Genomic DNA, 23,168 nt, shown 5'->3' with positions numbered 1-23,168 from the left:
TAAATTCAGTATATTAAGATTATTTTCTGCAAGCCTAAGGCACAACCTCTGAGCCGTGCGGAGCTGTAATAGTGCCCATACAAATGAGATGTCGGCCAAACACTTGTGCAGCCATCTTTCCCCATTTTTGTGTTTTTATTGGGGTGACATGACTGAGAACCTTCTACCAGACCCTTCTGGTGGCAGGCGTTCTAATTCAACATGTCCAAATCTTCTCTACATCAAAATAATCTGTCACTGAAAAGTCAGGAAGCCCTTATTACACCAGGGTCATAATCCAGCCAAAATGTGCAGGTGTGGGTGATGGTTTTCTAATTTGTACTGGGGCCTGTAGCGTTGAATCACACACTGCAAATTGTTACTAACATTTCTACAAGTGAAAATCTCTTCTGTTCATCTGCGTGGGGTTGATTCGGATGAGCAGGACTGTTGCCCAAATTTGTGCAGCAAAATCCGTTGCGTATGCATTCACCATCCTGCACTACCTGTACACTTCTATGAGGCTCCATTTTGTGTGTTGCAGGTTTTATAAGAAAACCTACAAAGTTGGTTCTGTATGAATATATGCTATTCTCCCCAATACTGCAAGGGGCAGCAGTCCCTCTGTCCGGCAGAGCAACCTTCATACTCTTATGCCAATCTTTTTTTTCCCGGCAGCCGCCTCTTCTCCAATGCTGTAGATGCCAAGTACCCGGACACTGTCGGAATGACTTTTGACTCCACCAACCAATGGCTGTCGTGTGTGTACAATGACCACAGTCTTTATGTATGGGACATTAAAGATCTGAAGAAAGTGGGGAAAGTCTACTCTGCTCTGTACCACTCTTCCTGTGTATGGAGTGCTGAGGTATGGCCATGCTGACCGAACTTAAAAAAAACAACACATGTATGTTTCAAGGTATTAATGCGCTGCCACGTTCATACAAAGGAAAAGATACTGTGACTGCAAAATCGCCAGTGAAGCCACTTCTGGAAAAAGACCGCTGGCATTTTCCTAAAGTGGTTTCGCCTAGGAAAACATTGGCTGCTCCGCTGCTGGAATTGAGGCGTCGTGTATGCCTCACCTTATTAATTTTTACCGAGTGACCTTATTTTAAAGTAAAGCTGATTACTGGAGATTAGTAATGGAGAAGTGGGAAATCTGCAGCCAAATCCACAACAAAATCTGTAAGACCTGCGGATTTGGGACCCATGCTGCATCGGAATTTTCCACAACGTGTACATGATGAGTAACGCTACTGCGGACTTATTATTTTATTTACTTTTTATTGAATGTTATATACAAAGCCGAAATTGTTAGTTGCAAAGGGGGAAAAAAACCTGAAAGGAGGGAAAGACATTGACATAACTTTTTATTGTCACACATAATGGTCATCGGTCTCATCTTACATTGGTGTTAATGGAGGTGACCGCTCTCGCGTTGTCCACCAGCCACAAGTAATGTAGTTACCAAGTGATGATGGATGATGGCTCATTGATGTAGGGGTGATGCTCAGAGATGGTTGGTCTGGGGTTGCGGAACTGGAATCTTGGTATATTAGAAGTTATCTGTAGTTGGTCGAATGATGCCGGAACATTGGTCAGTTGTATACCACCCGCTGTGTATGCCATATTGTTCCCAGATATGTGCATCTGGTAGCGCCCCTCCCAGGACCGTGTAAAGCAAGTGAGTCTACAAAGAAGACTATAAAAGGTAGCATTCACTTTTTATATGTTGATTTACATTCGCCCTCCTAGGTTTATCCTGAAATGAAGGACAGCAACCAGGCTTGCCTGCCACCAAACTCTTTCATAACCTGCTCTTCTGACAGCACCATCCGACTGTGGAACATGGAGACTTCGAACATCCACGGCACAGCGCTACACAGGAACATCCTCAGTAATGTGCGTGTACAAAATGCTGCACTTCGGCTTTTTTTTGTGGTATTTTATGCACATATATAAATACTCCTAACGTCCCATGCCCTTTGACTTTTACCAGGACTTGATGAAAATTCTTCTGATTGATGGTAACACACAAGCTCTGCTCGACACAGACTGTAACTGCACTGGCTTGGTGGATAAGGTCGATGTGCAGACACTGGACACCAAGGTTGGGATTCGCTCAGTGTGTGTGAGCCCTAATGGCCAACACTTGGCCTCAGGAGACAGAACTGGCACACTCAGGTATTGGGTCAGCGGCGGGGACAAATGGCACTGAGATTCTCACTAGATCAGCAGGACTAAGTTCTCATTCTTCATTTCAGGGTTCATGAGTTGCAGACTCTGACGGAGCTATTGAGAGTGGAAGCTCACGATTCTGAAATACTGTGCTTGGAATATTCTAAGCCAGAAACCGGTAATTGTGTGTATTTATATGTGCCTTTATAGTGTATGTGTGTATATGTCATGTCATTCCTTCAATACTTTGTTTTTCATATTAGGAATGAACCTGCTGGCCTCTGCTAGCCGTGACCGACTGATCCATGTACTAGATGCATCCAAAGACTACAGCCTTCAACAGACCTTGGACGATCACTCTTCATCGATCACGGCTGTAAAATTTGCTGGTGAGCTGTCACGTGCAGTAATATAGCGATGTTCCCTATAAAGAACACCAATCGTATCCGCCCAGATGATCGCTGTAGTATTGCTAACCTGTATCTGGTATTTTTACAGCCAACGATGGCAAGATGCGAATGATCAGCTGTGGAGCAGATAAAAGCATTTACTTCCGCACTGCTGAGCAGGTATGGCTATGAAATATCTATACACATACCAGTAGTATATAGAGCAAGTGCTTCGCTAGTTGGCTCACATGTTTGAAGTCTTTATACGGCTCCTATACACTGATCTGCCATTATACGGACCCGACTGCGTTTCTCCTGTGACTCTTTATCTATAGTTTTTCCTTTTTTGAGGCTGTATTTTGTTTTGCACCATATTTTTCAGTTGTGCTTTGTCTGTTCTCTACTTGTTCTGGTTTGTTTTTTTTATTTTGTCATAGTTTTAAAAAGTTGTAATTTGGGGCAAATTTACTCTTACTTCAGTACACCCCTGCAGGGATTATTATGATTATTAATATTGTGATTGTTGTTATTATTATTATTGTGATTATTTTCTTCTTATTTTACTACTTTTTTATTTTATCTATTTTTGCGCAAATGTTATAGTGCGAGTAACATTTAAATGAACCGACCACTTTTTGCTTTTAAAATGTGCAACAATAAATACATAAAGAGCGTTTTATTTGACAATCCAAGAACCATAATGAACTGTTTTGGGCAGAAAACGGCAACTCTGTTATGCCAACTCCGGATCCTGATGTGCGGACTGGCCACGAATCTCCTTATCTGAGCTTGACAGCCTTGTATGGGCTTAAGAGGCTGTCAAGTTCGGGTAAGGAGACCCGCTGGTAGTCTGCGCATCAGGGGCCATACTTGAGCCTGTAAGACACAGATGTGTGAATGCTACATTAGTCTGCAGCACTCTGTGTTGTAGAAATCTTCCAGAGACTATAGGGTTATTTTTCTGCTAACCAGTTATATAATCTGGTTGCTGACAAAAGCCATACCGACTTTTAATTAAGGGTTGATTTACCAATTTTTTTGTTGTTGTTTTTATCGTACTTGAACACGTGGCAGTGGGGAGAGGCTCCTGCTGCAGACGGTTGTCTTCTAGCCACACACATTGCTGGTTATGAAGTATGACGGGTACCATCAAGAGTTGGATTTCAATTTGTTACATGGGTAAAATTTAGAATTGAGCAAGGGAATGGGAGTACTGATACACGGGCGATAGCATGTCATAATGCGACACCTACAATAAGAATATTAAGCACACCTGAATACTGTGTGGTTTTTCTTTCAGACTGGGGAAGGGTCAGTCCATTTTACCCGCACACACCATATAGTACGTAAAACAACCCTGTATGACATGGATGTGGATCCCAGCCTGAAGTATGCCGCCATCGGGTGTCAGGATCGAAATATCCGGTACCAATAGGCTTTACAAACTTTGATGTTTCCTTTTACTTTTTCTGATCCCTATCCCAATGTTATATTTCCTATCTCTGCACTTTGGAAAGTTGACCACCTTGCCAAAATGTATGTATTTTTGGTTAAAAATAATTTCATGTGTGGCAACAGATCACAATAAACTGTGCCTAGAAACCAAAATCTTATAAAAGCCAAACTACAATATTTTTTAATGAAACCATATCACAAAATTATTTAGCCCCAAATACATTCATAGAATGAAAAAAAAAAAAAATACATTTTCCCCCGAGAGGTGCACAACTCTTCAAGTCTGAGTACGAGGGAGTACCTATGTAATCATTGCAGGTGCAAAGGCGAAATTAATTTTATATCAATATAGAACAGTACCACCCGATGGCCAAATATTGACACCATTAATGGAATGTATAAAGGGAATCTGTCAGCAGGTTTTTGTTATGTAATCTTGAGAGCAGCATTATGTAGGGGCTGACCCTGATTTCGGCGATGTATCCCTTACTAGTCTGTGTGTGTGTTTGTGTTTTTTTGTCTATAAAATCAGTGTTTTATCAGCAGGAGATTATCATTACAGGTCTGTGTCTCAAGGCTATTGGGCAACGTGTTTTGTGTAACTCCGCCTCCAACACTGCAGCAGTGTAAACAGATAGTAGCCAATCAGTGGTGTGGGCGGGGTTATACAGAGCTCAGGATTCAAGCTCTGCTAGATCTGCAGCAGAGAAAATTGATTCTGCCAGAACTGCTGCACCCATTAAGTGACACATCGCTGGAATCCGGGTCTCTGCCCCTACATCATGCTGCATTGGATTACTTAACAAAATCCTGTTGACAGATTCCCTTTAAAGCAATGTATCTTTAAACGCCTAATGTTCAGGACTAGATTTCTTAAAATGTTCATTTTGGATAAAAAGCAATGAAAAATACAGATATTTGTATATTTCCAATCATTAGCAAAATAATAACCTATTTAACCTTCTGTCAAATGAGCAGTGTATGGAAAATACACAGTAAAGACCACCAATAGCCTGTGAGAACATATCCTCCAAATCTAAAGAGAATCCTTTCATCTCATGAAGTTATTAATGGAGAACTCGAGAGGAAAATAAACTTAATGTTTTTAATAAAAGAATAAAAAAAAAGTACAAGCGTAGTGGGGATGTGGGGGCGTCTGCAGAACTATTAGGATAAGTGTCTGCAGGTTGGTGACATAAAGGCTGCCGTACCTTCCTGATTTATAGTTTTATATACGCCGCTGTCAAATATTGGTCTCTATCGCCAGTCAGATTGGGGAACGGAGAAGTGTTTTTGGGGGACTTTATTTTAGTTTTGTCATGTTGGGTAAAATATGAGAAGTTGTAGAAAATCGCAGTGATTTCTAAAATATGTATTAATATTATATTTATTTTTTTGTAATGCACCTGCTTGTATAATGCTGTTTTTAGGATATTTAACATCAGCAGCGGGAAGCAGAAAAAGCTGTACAAGGGATCACAGAGTGAAGACGGGACTCTCATTAAAGTAAGTGCATTATGTTCTTTATTGGCTCAATTATCCAGCAAAATTAGCCAGTCAGATTATTACGTAAAGGCGACAAGGGCTTAATAAAAAGAGAGCAATCTGCAAATCCTCACATTATTCTCTGAGGAGACCTGTCAGACATACTTAATGCATTTCCAGAAATGAATTTCCTGAATGTAAATTCCGCTTCTAAGCAATGGCGTATCTTTATCTCGTCCATTGACCATTATAGAAATCCTGATAAATTAGGCTTCCGCACAAATCTGTCTATGAATTTCCTTCAGCCATATGCTTGCTGACTACTCATTAAAGAGTTAAGTTGATTTTCTAGGAAGGCCATGTGTGTTTTGTGTTTTTTGGCTTCTTGCTTAGTAAATGTTAATCAGCCTTATTTACTGCTGTCATTACTGCCCGGTCAGCAAACAGGATTCAGATCTGCGGGAATGTTTGGAGCAGTGATATAGACTTGGCTGCTAGAGGCCGCGGACTGCGCACACACCACATGTCCCATATACTATGCTGACTCCGACTTTTTCCCAATTTTTTGGCTTCCAAGTGTGCAAAGTTTTTATTTTTCTTAGAGTAATCTGATTTCTCTGGTCTTCCCTTGTAAATTGTTCTAACCTGATAGTTTTGTTCCTGAGGGGCCACTTTATCTGGGGCCAATGCATCTCAGATATTTCCTATATGTGCTCCTGGTTCTTTCCTGCAAACTTGGTTTGTCTCTGCAGGCTTTCTGGCCAATTCTTTTTTGCCCTCATTTTATTTCCACTGCTCCCCTGAGTATTTTTTTTTTTTGTACTTTTGTAAATCAGTTGTATGGTTCCAGAGAAGAGGGCTCTATTTTACGTAGTGCTAATTTGTTATGGTCTTTACTAAGGGGGCGTGACTCAGTGTAATAATGCAAAACAGTGTAAAGACACGCCTCTGAGGATCCTGTGGGCTATACCCACTTGCAAAGACCACACACACACACACACTCTCTTTCTCGCGCTCTCTCTCGCGCTCTCTCTCGCGCTCTCTCTCGCGCTCTCTCTCGCGCTCTCTCTCGCGCTCTCTCTCGCGCTCTCTCTCGCGCTCTCTCTCGCGCTCTCTCTCGCGCTCTCTCTCGCGCTCTCTCTCGCGCTCTCTCTCGCGCTCTCTCTCGCGCTCTCTCTCGCGCTCTCTCTCGCGCTCTCTCTCGCGCTCTCTCTCTCGCGCGCTCTCTCTCGCGCGCTCTCTCTCGCGCGCGCTCTCTCTCACTTGTAGAGAGAGAGAGTGTGTCAGAGAGAGAGTGTGTGTGTGAGAGAGTATATTTTTGCCCCTTGTCCCACAGCTAACACTTCTTGCTCCCGGTAGGTTCAGACTGACCCATCCGGCCTCTATATAGCAACCAGCTGCTCAGACAAGAACTTGTCGATCTTTGATTTCTACACTGGGGAGTGCGTGGCCACCATGTTTGGACATTCAGGTAGTGATCGCTTATCAAATCATGGAAATATGTAGCACCTGACTAGAGCACCAATCTCAGACTGTATAATCCTCCTTTCAGAGATTGTGACAGGGATGAAGTTTACCAATGACTGCAAACATCTGATATCTGTGTCTGGAGACAGGTAAGAACCGGAGTGTGAGACTCCATGGAAGAGATCCTGCACACCACTGACTTTCTTGAACTAGTGGTGTTCACGGCTAGCGCTTGTACCTATGATATTTTATGGGGCTGTGCACATGTCCAATCTTTTATTTTTTTTCCCCCTTGTACCAAGCTGTCCTTGGAAAGTAAGAGACATGTCCGATTTTACTGCAAGTGTCGAATGGAAATCGTCCATTCAAGTCTGAGTCCGTGTAAAAATATCTGATGGCACTCGGATGATACCAGAGTGCGGTCTGATTTTCACGGACTGACAACCATTTTTCATAACCATGTAACATGATTTGGATTTTACCCTATTACATTGAGGTCCGCTATAAAAATGTGATTTTCATGTGGTGTTTTTTTTGTTTGTTTTATTTTCTCCCGCAATGTGTGCATGAGGTTTTAAAAACCATTCGCTTTACATGCATTGTTAATTGCCGAAGATTTGTATCCCAAATCCGCACCAAATTCTGAAATTATGAACATGTCCTAAAACCTGTAAACTGAGCTTTTTTTTTTTTTTTTCTTTCTTTCTCCAGTTGCATTTTTATCTGGCGTCTTAGCTCCGAGATGACGATCAACATGCGCCAAAGACTCGCTGAAATAAAGCAGCGTGGGAAAGTGGGCGAAAAATGTGCACCAAGCAAGACTGCAAATACCAGGTAACCTCCTTGTAGGTTTTTCTTTTCTTGTGTGTGATTTGTAATAAAGCAGCCATTAATAAGATGTGCTCAGTGGCCGTGCGGAGAGACTATGTAGCATGTGAGCATTTGCACTAGTTGTATATGTTTTTCCAGCGTTCCTGTTTTATGACCTGTTTGTTAAATGGCTCAAGTGTTGGTTAGGTTCACACCATAGTGAGCTCTAATTTCAATTTTTTATTTTTTCCAAAGACGTGAAACCATTGCTGTGATGTGCCCAGCACCTGCACTTTCATCTGATAGCGACAAAGATGGGGTTGATGAAGGCAGTGATGAAGATATGATTGGTAAGGAATTGCCTATAGCCAGGTTGCCTTATCTCAGTTATATCCCGCTAGTTGCTTTTTCTGAACTGGACGCTAGAATGTAATGCACTTTAACAACATCTTCTAATTTCGTCTTCGTTTATAGAGTGTTTATATCTTGCATTTTAGGTTCTGAGAAGAGCAATGACCTTGCCAGTTCTTTTGGAAGAAGTGTATCTTTCTGGGAAATGAAAAGGGTAAGTGTTAGGATGGTCTAGACGTTAGATCTTTTGGGGTGAATCCTGCCACTTACTGTAGGTTCAGCTGTCCATCATAATTATTAAACTTTGGCTATAGCTCTGAATTCTGATTTACTAGTAAAAATCTTGTACCTTTTTGTACCTTCATAGCTGATGTTCTATAGGGCTGTTCACAAGTGCAATTTATTATTATTTTGTTTTCCTCCACGTACGAGAGAAACTGGCCACACCCTGACCAAGCCCTGGACATTTTTCACGTATTAGGGCAGGTTCATATGACAAATTTGTCCTAAGTATAGTGGATTCCCAGTCCATAGATACTACCACCAATAAGCTCATTGGAGAAAATTGGGTTTGTGTCACTGCTATAAGCCCCTGTTTCCACGTGCTGTGATCAGGTTTTAGTTTTGGGGGAAAAAAAAATTCTGGATTACACTTTATTCCAAACTTTTGCTTAATTTTAAGGATAAAGACAAGTCCGTCTCCCAGCGCACAGACTCTCTTGGTAAAACACCCAGGCAGCGCGTTCGTTGGTCTCAGCCCACTGGAAACATTGAGCTCACTGTAAAGTCCATGCTTGACCTCCGCCAGCTGGAATCTTTCTCTCCATGCGACGACCTCCTTGGACGCCAGGAAGATCAAGGAGTTAAGTTTATGGAATCAAAAGTGCAACCTGACCCCGTAAAATTATGTGTAAGTTTGAAATGGTTATGATGATTGTGCAATAAAAAAGAATAAAAAAAGGAAACAGATTTTGCATGTTGCTAAACTACTTTTAAAGGGAACCTGTCACCCCCAAAATCAAAGGTGAGCTAAGCCCACCGGCATCAGGGGCTTAACTACAGCATTCTGTAATGATGTAGATAAGCCCCCGATATATCCTGAAAGATGAGAAAAAAGGATTAGATTATACTCACCCAGAGGCGTTCCCGCTGCGGTCCAGTCTGATGGGCGTCGCGGTCCGGGGCCTCCCATCTTCTTACGATGATATCCTCTTCTTGTCTTCACGATGCGGCTTCGGCGCAGGCGTACTTTGTCTGCCCTGTTGATGGCAGAGCAAAGTACTGCAGTGTGCAGGCGTTGGGAAAGGTCAGAGAGGCCCAGTGCCTGCGCACTGCAGTACTTTGCTCTGCCCTCAACAGGGCAGATATGTACGCCTGCGCTGCAGCGTGAAGACAAGAAGAGGATGTCATCGTAAGAAGATGGGAGACCCCTGACCGGACTGCAACGCCCATCAGACCGGACCGCAGCGGGAACGCCTCTGGGTGAGTATAATCTAATGTCTTTTTCATCTTTCAGGATACATCGGGGGCTTATCTACAGCATTCCAGAATGCTGTAGATAAGCCCCTCATGCCAGTGGGCTTAGCTCTGATTTTGGGGGTAACAGGTTCCCTTTAAGTAGTGTTTCATTGACTTTTAAAAATGTATTAATACGGTTGTATTTTCTACTGACCCGATGAGGCACATTTATTAATGTACTTTATTAATAAATATTGCATCTGTAAAGACTCCATAATCATTGCTGACCCTGAAATGTGATCTGAAAAATATGCTAGCTACATCCGGAGTCATTTTCTCCCATCTTCAGCTTTGTATGTTGGTCCTTGTGACATTACAAGACTCCTTGTCCTGTTTTTACTCCTTTTAACATTCCTATTTTTTACTATATCTTACCCCTATGTGACCACTTCACTGCATAACTGTATAAAGTGATTGAACTTCTGATGTTTCTGTGCTGCTTCACTAAATACACCTAATAATTTGCCCCTCCCCCAAATAAACAAAAAAGCAAAAATGAACATACCAGCATATCCCATCCCTACGCCCTGCAACCCCTTTCCCTGCCTTTTCTTATCTTCTAGTATTTCCCTTTCTTTGATTTCCTCTATTTAAAGGGGGCATGTCACTAGATTAGAATTGTCCAGTTTCTGTTACTGTTTTATTCCCGCTCCTCCCGAGTTTTCTACTTTTCTTTTTTCAAATCTGCCACATATTTCCAGAGATATGGGCCTTTTTAAATAGTGCTATTTTTTTTTTATGGTCTACACCTAGTGGGAGTGGCTTATGTGGGAATTATGCAGAACAGCCTGAGACACGCCCCCAGAGAATAGTGTCAGCCTCGCCCCTTTGAAAAGACAATAAATAGTAGTGCTACATTAAAATTGCCCATTTCTCTGGATCTGTATGTTGGATTTTAAATCTGAAAAAATCAGAATACTGAGGGGAGCAGTGTGAATAAAATAAAAGCATGAATTTGACCCTTCTAGCCTGATAACGTCCCTTTAAGTAAACTGCAGTGCTATCCATAGCCATCCATTATAAGGTTCATTCACAGAAAGCTAAAGCTCAATGGAAGAATGATCAATAATACTGCAGTATAATAAAATCAAGAACCGTAATTTAACTCTCCGGGCTTTAATGTGCCATAAATTCCCTTCAGATGTTTATATTATCTTGATTTTGACAATCTCTTCCGATTTTGGAGCAATTGCTGTGGAAAAAGTCCAGTTTTGGGACGCTTTGTTTTTTTTTTTTTTTCTTCTTCCTATATAGTATTTTTTGGCTAAAAATTATTTTTGAAAATGGCTTCTATTAAAAATGTTAATGAATGCATAAAATACATAAAAAAAACCAAAAAACGTAATTTTAGTTAGTCACTAGTGATGAGCGAGTGTACTCATTGCTCAGGTTTTCCCTGAGCACGCTCAGGTGGTCTCCCGAGTATTTGTAAGTGCTCGGAGATTTAATTTTCCTTGCCTCAGCTGCATGATTTACAGCACTTGGATATTTTTGGCAATTTGTTGACTATGAATGGAGCGTGCACACAATTGAAGACAGGGCTGCAGAACTCCGTTCTTGGGATTTTGGAGGTCCCCTTTCTTGGGATCACTAGGGGAGTCCTAACGTTCAGCACGTTATTCCCTATCTGATGGATAGGGGGGATAACCTGATATTTTGGTAAAGTTCCTTGAATATTCTTTTGTTGCCCCAGAGCGAATTATACTTTGCCCTAAATTTAAATCTTATTTTTTTCCAGGATCCATTTCTCCCTATAGGCGGACATGCGCATCCAAGGGTTATCCGGCTCATGTCTTGTGAGGATGGGATGTTTAAACAGGAGTTGGATACCCCGGATGGCAAGGAGTGCGTTATCTATCCAGAGATCGGAGAGGAGCAGGCACTAGATGCATGCAGGTAACAACGCGAGATAGCGCCGAGCCTAGCCCATGTGTCTGATCGGCTTACAAGCTGCCCCTTTAGCGTTTTGAAATGACTTTAGGTAAAAATTTACTTAAGATGGAAATTGGAACTGATTACTGCCCTAGAAAATAGGGAAAAAATAAAGCTGCATGGCACATAAATTGGCCAATTCATGTGTATCCAACAGCTGCAACAAGGCTATAGTCTTTGCTGGGAGCCTATTCTAATGTGTGTGCTCTCCTGTGCTGGGAGCCTACATTTACAGGTCCTTCTCAAAAAATTAGCATATAGTGTTAAATTTCATTATTTACCATAATGTAATGATTACAATTAAACTTTCATATACTATAGATTCATTATCCACCAACTGAAATTTGTCAGGTCTTTTATTGTTTTAATACTGATGATTTTGGCCTACAACTCCTGATAACCCAAAAAACCTGTCTCAATAAATTAGCATATCAAGAAAGGGTTCTCTAAATGACCTATTACCCTAATCTTCTGAATCAACTAATTAACTCTAAACACATGCAAAAGATACCTGAGGCTTTTAAAAACTCCCTGCCTGGTTCATTACTCAAAACCCCCATCATGGGTAAGACTAGCGACCTGACAGATGTCAAGAAGGCCATCATTGACACCCTCAAGCAAGAGGGTAAGACCCAGAAAGAAATTTCTCAACAAATAGGCTGTTCCCAGAGTGCTGTATCAAGGCACCTCAATGGTAAGTCTGTTGAAAGGAAACAATGTGGCAGAAAACGCTGTACAACGAGAAGAGGTGACCGGACCCTGAGGAAGATTGTGGAGAAGGACCGATTCCAGACCTTGGGGAACCTGAGGAAGCAGTGGACTGAGTCTGGTGTGGAAACATCCAGAGCCACCGTGCACAGGCGTGTGCAGGAAATGGGCTACAGGTGCCGCATTCCCCAGGTAAAGCCACTTTTGAACCATAAACAGCGGCAGAAGCGCCTGACCTGGGCTACAGAGAAGCAGCACTGGACTGTTGCTAAGTGGTCCCAAGTACTTTTTTCTGATGAAAGCAAATTTTGCATGTCATTCGGAAATCAAGGTGCCAGAGTCTGGAGGAAGACTGGGGAGAAGGAAATGCCAAAATGCCTGAAGTCCAGTGTCAAGTACCCACAGTCAGTGATGGTGTGGGGTGCCATGTCAGCTGCTGGTGTTGGTCCACTGTGTTTCATCAAGGGCAGGGTCAATGCAGCTAGCTATCAGGAGATTTTGGAGCACTTCATGCTTCCATCGGCTGAAATGCTTTATGGAGATGAAGATTTCATTTTTCAGCACGACCTGGCACCTGCTCACAGTGCCAAAACCACTGGTAAATGGTTTACTGACCATGGTATTACTGTGCTCAATTGGCCTGCCAACTCTCCTGACCTGAACCCCATAGAGAATCTGTGGGATATTGTGAAGAGAAAGTTGAGAGACGCAAGACCCAACACTCTGGATGAGCTTAAGGCCGCTATTGAAGCTGGGCCTCCATAACATCTCAGCAGTGTCACAGGCTGATTGCCTCCATGCCACGCCGCATTGAAGCAGTCATTTCTGCCAAAGGATTCCCGACCAAGTATTGAGTGCATAACTGAACATTATTATTTGATGGTTTTTTTGTTTGGTATTAAAAAACACTTTTATTTGATTGGTCGGGTGAAATATGCTAATTTATTGAGACAGGTTTTTTGGGTTATCAGGAGTTGTAGGCCAAAATCATCAGTATTAAAACAATAAAAGACCTGACAAATTTCAGTTGGTGGATAATGAATCTATAGTATATGAAAGTTTAATTGTAATCATTACATTATGGTAAATAATGAAATTTAACACTATATGCTAATTTTTTGAGAAGGACCTGTATATGGGTAGGTAGGATCCTGCTGTGATTAAAACCACCATAGGCCGACGGTTGGAGTGCTCAGTCAGAGAGCCTATGTATAAATAACAGAAGACTGTCACTTCCAAACAGAAAACTGGTGTGTACAGGTGCTTACTAAGGGTTACCATCTTTTTCTTTTCCTATTTTCGAGAGCAGTAATGCAATTCCAATTTCATATTCACTGTTCAAAAAAAAATAAAGGGAACACTAAAATCCCACATTCTAGATATCACTGAATGAAATATTCCAGTTGTAAATCCTTATTCATTACATAGTGGAATGTGTTGAGAACAATAAAACTTAAAAATGATCAATGTAAATCAAAATATCCAACAGAGGTCTGGATTTGGAATGATACTCCAAATCCAATTACAGGCTGATCCAACTTCAGTGGAAATGCCTTAAGACAAGGAAATGATGCTCAGTAGTGTGTGGGGCCTCCACGTGCCTGTATGACCTCCCTACAATGCCTGGGCATGCTCCTGATGAGGCGGCGGATGGTCTCCTGAGGGATCTCCTCCCAGACCTGGACTAAAGCATCCGCCAACTCCTGGACAGTCTGTGGTGCAGTGTGGCATTGGTGGATGGAATGAGACATGATGTACTCGATTGGATTCAGGTCTGGGGAGTGGGCAGGCCAGTCCATAGCTTCAATGCCTTCATCTTGCAAGAACTGCTGACACACTCCAGCCACATGAGGCCTAGCATTTTCCTGCATCAGAAGGACTCACGTCTGTCACATGTGTTTAGTGGGAATCTGCTCTCATCTGTGAAAAGCACAGGGCGCCAATGTCAAATCTGTCAATCTTTGTGTTCTCTGGCAAATTTCAATCGCCTGGCACGGTGTTGGGCTGTAAGCACAACACCCACTTGTGGACGTCGGGCACTCAGACCACCCTCATGGAGTCTGTTTCTGACAGTTTATGCAGACACATTCACATTTGTGGCCTGCTGGAGGTCATTTTGCAGGGTTCTGGCAGTGCTCCTCCTGTACATTCTTGCACAAAGGAGGCAGCTGGGTTTTTGTCCTCCTACAGCCTCCTCCACGGCTCCTGATGCCTGTCTCCTGATATCTGCTCCATGCTCTGGACACTATGCTGACGGACACAGCTACCCTTCTTGCCACAGCTGACGTTGATGTGCCGTCCTAGATGAGCTGCACTACCTGAGCAACTCCTGTGGGTTGTACAAAAGACATCGCCTCATGTTGCTGTACAGTAGCTCTAGGAGTGAGAGCAATGACAAAATGCAGAAGTGACCAAAACAGCCAAAAAGGATGAGAGCAGAGAAATGGCCTGTGGTCACCACCTGCAGAACCACTCCTTTTATAAGGGTTGTCATGCTAATTTCCTATCATTTCTACCTGTTGTCTGTGCCATTTGCACAACAGGAGGAGACATTGATTCACAATCAGTTTGCTTCATAACTGGGCTGGTTGATTTTGCAGAAGTGTGATTGACGTGGAGTTACATTGTGTTGTTTAAGTGTTCACTTCAGTAGTGTATTTGATATATTTCATTCTAGAACATTCAGACTGCATCTTTGTTTGTTAGTTATATATGGAGATGGCCTCTGTTAGTATGCACCTATTCACACCTGTTTTGTTTGGAAGTGACGTTCAGTCTTTTGATATTTAAAATATGGGCAAACCAGTGTACACAAAGCCTAAATTCTGAAGAATACAGGAAATTTTTCTTTAACATACTGATAAAAGATGTATTAAAGGGAATCTGTCTGCTGGTTTTTGATATGTATTCTGAGAGCAGCATGATGTAGGGGCAGAGAGCCTGATTCCAGCGATGTGTCACTTACTGGGGCTGCTTGGTGCAGTTTTGATAGATTCCCTATTTTATCAGCTAGGATTAGTTGTATCACATCCACTGCTACCACTACGTTGGCCAAGTGTGGATAGGCAGGAATGGCTATAAATGTTCTCATAGTGATGGTCGGGTTGGTACACATGCAGTGTATCCATCAAGCATAAACCATGGGAATAATACAAATGTGCGAACAATAATCTTGGATAAGTCCATATGATATTAATGTGTTTTTTTTTTTTTTTTTTAAGTTATTGAATTAGGTTTAAAAATATATATTTATAACTTTCCAGTGAGTTTGAGGTAAAAGGCTTGCCTTGTGGAGCCTATCCCAAGGACCTTCAGGAGAAGCATAGCCCGGACAGTGCCTGCTCCGTTGATTACAGCAGCAGCCGCCTGTCCAGTCCAGAGCACGCCAATGAAGGTAAGATTTTATTACTAGTCATAACGCTAGACAACATGCTTTATCCATTGCCCCTATGTGAATTGCATTAGTAAGATTTCTTAAAGGGGTTGTCCACTACTAGGACAATAACTTCTTAAACTAAAATGTTCAGCCCCGATTAAAATAAAGCCTATACTTGCCTCCAGTGCCGGCTCCGTTCCCGCAGTGTCGGAACTTGCAGTTCCGGGGCGGTGATGCAGTGAAATGACACATGATGTCATGGTGCCCAATCACTGCTGGTGTCAGTCTCCACCTTCGGACAAACTGAACATGAAGAGGATGTCGGGATCAGCTGCAGCCCTGGCTTCCTCTCCATGTTCAGTTTGTCTGAAGGTGGAGACTGACCCCAGCAGTGATTAAGCGCTGACATCACAACACCGCATCACAGCCCAGGGGAGAGCGAGTGCCGACACTTCTAGAGGCGAGTACAGACTTTAGTATTCTATTGAGGCTGAATATTTAGTTTAAAAAGGAGTTGTCCTAGAAGTGGACGATCCCTTTAAGTGCTTGGACCAAATGTCTACCAAGATGGAGCAATTGCTGTATAAGTATCAAGAGCACCAAGTGACAGATCACAGATTAAGGGCTTGTTCCCATGTTGCTTTTTTGACGCAGAAAAAAAGATGCATCATTTCACAGTACCACTAAGTAAATGAGGTTTCTGACATCTCATGCATGCGCTGCCTATTTTTCTCCTACGTATCATTGGGGGACACAGGACGAATGGGTGTTATGCTGCTGCCACCAGGAGGACACTAAGTTAAACACACACAAAAGATTAACTCCTCCCCTGCAGTATACACCCACAGGCTGGACAATCCAGAGCCAGTTCTTACTTAGTGTCTCAGGAGGCACTTGGGTCCTCAGGACCCCACCAATTTTTGTTTTTAACGGAAGGGAGCGACAGGCAAATTTTCAGCTCTGATCTCTCCCGCACCAACAACGGGCAAGTACATGGAGCGTTCCTCCTGTATCCTTTCCCGCGACGATGGATGCCAGCCCTGGCTCACTTTCCAGTGTGGCGACGGTTCCCTAGCGTTCCGATCTCCCTCCCTCCCTGTCAGGCGACCACGGGGACTAATCATCCACCTAAGTTTCCTGGAGCCAGGGCACAGCCGGACAGAATGCCATGGCGTCCGTGCAGCCGCCCACTGCATCACCACTGAACATAGCGGATGTTGCACGGCGGCAGAAGCTCTCCACCCTCTCCCTACTAAGGTGAAGGTGGATGGAGCATCGGCCCCATCGCACAAGGTAAGTGCGGGGGCCGACCAGCTGACAGGGGACCGCCCGTTCAGGGATCCATTATCCTCTTTCTAATGCGGCGCTGCAGCCGCGGGGCACGGGCAATCCGGCGCTCTGTTAGGGCGGTGGCACAGTTTACCGTCCCTGGTCCGGATTCCACCACGGACAATCTGTGGCAATGGCAGCGTTCCGACGCGCATAGCAGGGAATCCACCGCCCGCCCACGACACGCCCCCCTCCCTCTCTCTCTCTGGGCGCTTCTCGTTCCCGAGAAGCGCCCTTCTCACATCTCGGCGGCCATCTTGGACCAGGAAGTGCGCTGGCGGCTCTGCAGCACCACAGCGCACAGGACTTCAGGATCTCTCTGCCAAGCACCGCAGAACTTGGTGAGACGCACTCAGTAGGATTGTCTCTTCCCCTGCCAGTACGCTCACTTTATGGCAAAGATGTCACAGTCTAGGCAAAAACGGACTGGAAAGACCCACTCTGTTATTTTTGCTGTGTGCACCTCCTGCAAGGTATCTCTGCCCCGAGGTCACACTACCCCGCTGTGCTCCGCCTGCGAAATGTCTGCGGCACAGGATACTCCGGCCTCTGACCCGGAATGTAGTGAGCCTAGTACCCCCGCATGGGCGTCCTCCCTTGCTCGATCTGTGGCATCCTTGGAAAGGACGATACAGTCCCTCCGTGACCCGTCCCTTACCCAGGGCGCTTCCACGGATGATGTAACGCGGCCTAAAAACCCCTCTCGGCCTAGAGGTCGTACCGTTTCCAGAAGCCCTCTCTCATCTAGAAAGAAGTCCAGGGTAATATCTCCGGTCCGTGATCAGCCCTCCGGCTCAGAGAGCGAAGTCTCTCGTCACTCATCCCCAGCTCATAGCAGGGAATCCTTTCTGGACGACGCATCCAGCGTGTCCTGTTCCCCAGAGTATCGTCACGACCAAGAGACCCTAGATTCTCTCATAGACTCGGTAAGTCAGACGCTACAGTTAGAGGAGGAAACCCCGTCCAAGGCGGTTCATCCCGTGTCATTCGGGCGAACCACAAAGGCTCATAGATTTTTTCCTACGCATCCTCAATTTAAGGACATTGTCGATCTCCACAGGGTCCGTCCGGATAAACGCTTCTCAGGTCAGAAGGCTATGCAATTGAAGTATCCGTTTGCTCAGGACCTTGCTAAGGAGTGGTCTCAGTCACCCTCCGTGGACCCGCCAGTGTCGCGACTAGCCACCAAGGCGGTTCTATCCTCCTCCGAGGGCGCGTCCATCAAGCATCCCACTGATAGACAAATTGACCAGATGGCTCGCTCGGCTTTTGAAGCTTCCTCGGCTTCTCTCTTCCCTTCTTTTGCCGCCACATGGGTTGCAAAAACCATGACCCATTGGGCCGAGTCTTTAGCCTCTACAGCTCTACACGCCGACTTACCCCCCGAAGTTTCACACCTGGCCACTCAGATTGCCAGAGCGGGGGACTTTGTAGTTTCCGCATCCTTAGACGCGGCCAATTGTGCCTCACAGGCAGCGGCCAATGCTGTCACGATCCGCAGATCCCTGTGGCTCAGGGACTGGAAAGCGGACTCAGGATCCAAAAAATCTCTCACGTCCCTTCCATACCAGGGCGAACGCCTTTTTGGGGACAAACTAGATAAAATTATCGCAGACTCCACAGGGGGAAAGAGCAAATTCCTTCCCCAGCAACGGACCTTTCGTCCCTTTCGCAACCAACAGGGCCGAGGCCGATATTTCCGTTTCGGCTCCAATTGGTCCAATTCTCCCTCCGCGCCACCCGGCGCCGGGAGAGGTCAGCGCAAGGACAGAACCTCCCAGCCATCTTACAAACCTTCTCCCTCTTGGAGAGGCAGACCCAGACAACAGGGGTCCAGGGGGCCCAGACCCAACAGGTCTCCACCTCAATGACTCTTGGCAGACGCCAAAGGACACCGACAGAGTTGGCGGCCGCCTACTCTTCTTTCGGGACGCGTGGCTCTCGGTAGTTCCCGACCGATGGGTCCGCGAACTGGTATCCTTCGGTTACAAGATAGAGTTTGTCTCTCTTCCCCCATCTCGTTTCTTCCAGTCCCCTCCTCCCAGAGCAAGGGTCCGTCAGTATTTTCAGGCCATAAGATCGCTATGGGAAGACGGGGTCATCATCCCGGTACCTCAGAACGAGAGGTACCAAGGTTTCTATTCCAATCTTTTCATTGTACCAAAGAAGGACGGCTCAGTACGTCCAATATTGGACCTCAAGCTCCTCAACAAGTACGTCCGTGTACGTCAATTCCGTATGGAGTCCCTCCGCTCGGTAATTGCCTCTCTGGAAGAGGGCGAGTTCCTTGCATCTCTAGATGTTCAAGATGCTTACTTGCACATTCCCATCCTACCGTCTCATCAGCGCTTCCTCCGCTTCGCGGTCCAGGGGCACCATTTTCAGTTTGTCGCCCTACCTTTCGGGCTGGCCACTGCTCCTCGGGTGTTCACCAAGGTCATGGCAGCTGCCGTGGCCATTCTACATGCTCGAGGCATAGTGGTGTTGCCCTACTTGGACGACATCCTCATAAAAGGCCCCTCTTTCCGGTCCTGTTCAGAAGCGGTAGACGTCACTATAAATACCTTTTTGCGCCTGGGCTGAAAAATCAATTTCAAAAAATCTTCCCCAGTCCCGGCCCAAACCATATCCTACCTGGGAATGATCTTAGACTCCTCTCAGGGTCTAGTACTTTTGCCTCCGGAAAAGGTATCCACTCTTCAGAGAGAAGTCCGAAAGCTTACTCAACCTCGCTCTCACTCCCTACGCTTCTCCATGAGGGTACTCGGCAGGATGGTGGCGGCAATGGAGGCAGTGCCCTTTGCGGTTTTTCACCTCCGTCCCTTACAACATGCCATTCTGGCAGTATGGGACAGGAATCCCGCCTCGCTCGACCGCCGTCTCCTTCTCTCTCGCCCAATCAGACAGTCCCTCAGGTGGTGGACCAAGAGGTCCTCCCTGACTCGGGGGAAGTCTTTCCTTCCGGTGCACTGGCTGGTTGTCACAACGGACGCCAGTCTCTTCGGCTGGGGTGCAGTGTTCCAGCGTCACTCGACTCAGGGTCGCTGGTCTCCGCAGGAGTCCCAGCTGCCCATCAATATCCTAGAGATTCGGGCAATCAGACTGGCTCTCCATCATTTTCAGCCGTTCCTCTCCGGCCGTGCGGTCAGAGTCCAGTCCGACAACGCCACTGCGGTAGCCTACATCAACCGCCAAGGGGGCACTCGCAGCAAGGCGGCCATGGTCGAGGTGACGCTAATTCTCCGCTGGGCCGAGACACATCATTCCATACTCTCAGCAGTTTTTATCCCAGGCGTGGAAAACTGGGAAGCGGACTTTCTCAGTCGCCACAGCCTCGATCCCGGAGAGTGGTCTCTCCATCCCGCAATCTTTCACCAGATATGCTCTCGATGGGGGACCCCGGACGTGGACCTAATGGCATCTCGCCTCAATTGCCAGGTTCCCGTCTTCATGGCCAGGTCTCACGACCCCTCAGCCTTCGGAGCCGACGCTCTCGTCCTCTCATGGCAGGGTTTCAGACTCCCATACATCTTTCCCCCAATTCCTCTTCTGACAAAGGTGATCAGGAAGATCAAGGCAGAACGGATCCCAGTACTTCTCATCGCTCCGGACTGGCCGCGCAGGACATGGTATGCCGAGATGGTTCAACTGGTCTCAGATGTACCTTGGAGGCTGCCGAGTCGCGCAGACCTCCTGTCTCAAGGGCCCATTTACCACCAGAACTCAGAGGCCCTGTGTTTAACGGTGTGGCCGTTGAGTCCTGGGTACTGAGGCAGAAGGGGTTGCCCCAGACGGTGATATCTACCATGCTCCGCGCACGCAAGCCTTCTTCTATGCGCATCTACCACCGCGCCTGGAAGGTATACTTCGCCTGGTGCAGGAAGCGGGGACGTTTCCCCCTCCGTTTTTCTATCCCTCACATTTTGGAATTCCTCCAATCAGGCGTAGACTTGGGTCTTGCTCTCAGCTCTCTTAAGGGCCAAATTTCTGCTCTCTCGGTTCTTTTTCAGAGAAAGATTGCAAACAGATTGCAGGTCAGGACCTTCATCCAGGGTGTTTCTCATATGGCTCCGCCTTACAAGATGCCCTTGGAACCATGGGACCTGAACCTAGTTCTCCGTGCTCTTCAAGAGCCCCCCTTTGAGCCCTTGCATGAAGTGTCTTTGCTGTTCTTGTCGTGGAAGATTGCCTTCCTCGTGGCTGTCACGTCTATTAGACGTGTCTCTGAGCTGGCAGCTCTGTCGTGCCGACCTCCTTTCCTCGTGTTCCACCAGGACAAGGTGGTTCTGCGGACATGTCCGACTTTTCTTCCGAAGGTCGTTTCCTCCTTCCATCTTAATGAGGAGATTGTCCTTCCCTCACTGTGCCCTGCTCCTTCTCACCGCACGGAAAGGGCGCTCCACACTCTGGACTTAGTGAGGGGTCTTAGACGTTACGTCTCCAGAACTGCGTCTCTCCGTAGGTCAGACGCCTTGTTCGTTCTTCCGCAGGGGCCACGGAAGGGACTACCTGCTTCCAAGGCCTCCATTGCCAAGTGGATTCGTTCCGCCATCCAAGAGTCCTACCGTGTCAAGGGTCACGCCGCACCTCCGGGGATCAAGGCTCATTCTACCCGGTCAGTCGGCGCGTCCTGGGCCATCCGGCACCAGGCATCGGCAGCGCAGGTCTGCAAGGCTGCTACATGGTCCAGCCTGCATACATTCACGAAGCACTACCATGTGCACTCTCAGGCCTCGGCAGACGCGTCCGTCGGTAGGCGAATCCTACAAGCGGCAGTGTCTCATCTGTAGCTCGTAGGCACGCACAGCATTTATAACTTCTTGTTGGCCCACCCAGGGACTGCTTTGGGACGTCCCATTCGTCCTGTGTCCCCCAATGATACGTAGGAGAAAAGGAGATTTTTGTGTACTCACCGTAAAATCTTTTTCTCCGAGTCATCATTGGGGGACACAGCACCCTCCCTGTTAGCCTAGTTGGCTCAATTGTTCTTTTCAGTCTGTGTTTTGACTATGACATGTTTTCTGTTTGTTAACTGGCTTACTCCTACTGCTTTGTTACCGAACTGGCTCTGGATTGTCCAGCCTGTGGGTGTATACTGCAGGGGAGGAGTTAATCTTTTGTGTGTGTTTAACTTAGTGTCCTCCTGGTGGCAGCAGCATAACACCCATTCGTCCTGTGTCCCCCAATGATGACTCGGAGAAAAAGATTTTACGGTGAGTACACAAAAATCTCCTTTTTTTCTTGCAGGGCATTGCAGTAGGTTTGGTATCCATGGTTACGACCACTAGCAATTAACGCACAATGAGTGGACATAACCGTGGATGCCTAAGCTACTGCAATGCCTGCACATGGGGTAAGCGACATAGCGAACTATACTACATTTCTAATTGGAGGTATTTGCTAATATTATTATTACTCCTATTACATATTTGTTTAGACTAAGCCTTTTTAAGGTCTCTGCTTGCAGTGAGTGAATAGTCATACATTAACTTAATCCAGAGGCACCTGAGTTACCTTGTTGAAATCAATTTCTAGGTATAAATAAGTGTTCGAAGGGGTAACGTCTCTCCTTGTGGGGAGTTACAGGCCTGACTTGCCAGTGTAAGGAGACTTTTATAGGCCATACACCGCTCCCCTGGTAAATTAAATATGCAAATTGCCTCTTCGTAGAGAAAGAGGACTAGAGCTCTAGTGCCACCAATTATTAGTAGCAATCTTAAAAGTCAATATCGACCCTTTAACGAGCCTTGCCACATGACTTGAGATAAAGGCTAACTGAGAATCCCAGTTTACAAACAAATGTTTCAGGTTGCTGCCCCTCCACAGTACAAAGCATGAGATCTGATTTGGCTGTATGAGTCTTCTGACGGGTCTAAAGGGTAACGTTTCTCCTTATAGAGAGAGACATGCGTGACATGCCAGTGTAAGGAGACTTATAGGCCTTGCACTGATCCTATGGCATATTAAAGATGCAAATTGTCTATTCAGAGGAGATGAGTACTAAAGCTCTAGTTCTACCTATAAGATCTTTTTTTTTTTTTCTTTTTTTTTTAGCGGCAAGCACAGATCTTGAAAATGTGCGATAATGAAACTCAGTCCTTTAGAGAGTTTTAACTCTTCTTGTGGTGTATGGTCTTATTTTTAGAGAATTGGAAATCCTGTTTACCATTTAGAGAACAATGCTATTT

The 23,168-nt window shown here is 45.5% G+C and overlaps 1 protein-coding gene across 2 annotated transcripts in view; it reads left to right on the top strand.

The window, feature by feature from the left end:
• MAPKBP1 (mitogen-activated protein kinase binding protein 1) overlaps window positions 1-23,168 on the top strand; it is a 167,006-nt gene that overhangs the window by 126,558 nt on the left and 17,280 nt on the right. For both annotated transcript variants that reach the window (XM_077264089.1, XM_077264100.1), the window contains 16 exons: window positions 658-847; window positions 1,738-1,884; window positions 1,982-2,166; window positions 2,247-2,338; window positions 2,424-2,549; window positions 2,659-2,729; window positions 3,850-3,974; window positions 5,435-5,510; window positions 6,849-6,960; window positions 7,042-7,105; window positions 7,668-7,790; window positions 8,022-8,116; window positions 8,264-8,331; window positions 8,800-9,027; window positions 11,374-11,531; window positions 15,539-15,669. In XM_077264089.1, coding sequence (XP_077120204.1) covers window positions 658-847; window positions 1,738-1,884; window positions 1,982-2,166; window positions 2,247-2,338; window positions 2,424-2,549; window positions 2,659-2,729; window positions 3,850-3,974; window positions 5,435-5,510; window positions 6,849-6,960; window positions 7,042-7,105; window positions 7,668-7,790; window positions 8,022-8,116; window positions 8,264-8,331; window positions 8,800-9,027; window positions 11,374-11,531; window positions 15,539-15,669 — 1,991 coding nt within the window. The remainder of the gene's footprint in view (window positions 1-657; window positions 848-1,737; window positions 1,885-1,981; window positions 2,167-2,246; window positions 2,339-2,423; window positions 2,550-2,658; window positions 2,730-3,849; window positions 3,975-5,434; window positions 5,511-6,848; window positions 6,961-7,041; window positions 7,106-7,667; window positions 7,791-8,021; window positions 8,117-8,263; window positions 8,332-8,799; window positions 9,028-11,373; window positions 11,532-15,538; window positions 15,670-23,168) is intronic.

The sequence above is a fragment of the Ranitomeya variabilis genome, chromosome 1 (genome assembly GCF_051348905.1).
Source record: "Ranitomeya variabilis isolate aRanVar5 chromosome 1, aRanVar5.hap1, whole genome shotgun sequence".
Classification (NCBI taxonomy): Eukaryota; Metazoa; Chordata; class Amphibia; order Anura; family Dendrobatidae; genus Ranitomeya; species Ranitomeya variabilis.
The sequence above is the reverse complement of the archived record's forward strand: the minus strand, read 5'-3'. Positions and strand labels throughout refer to the sequence as shown.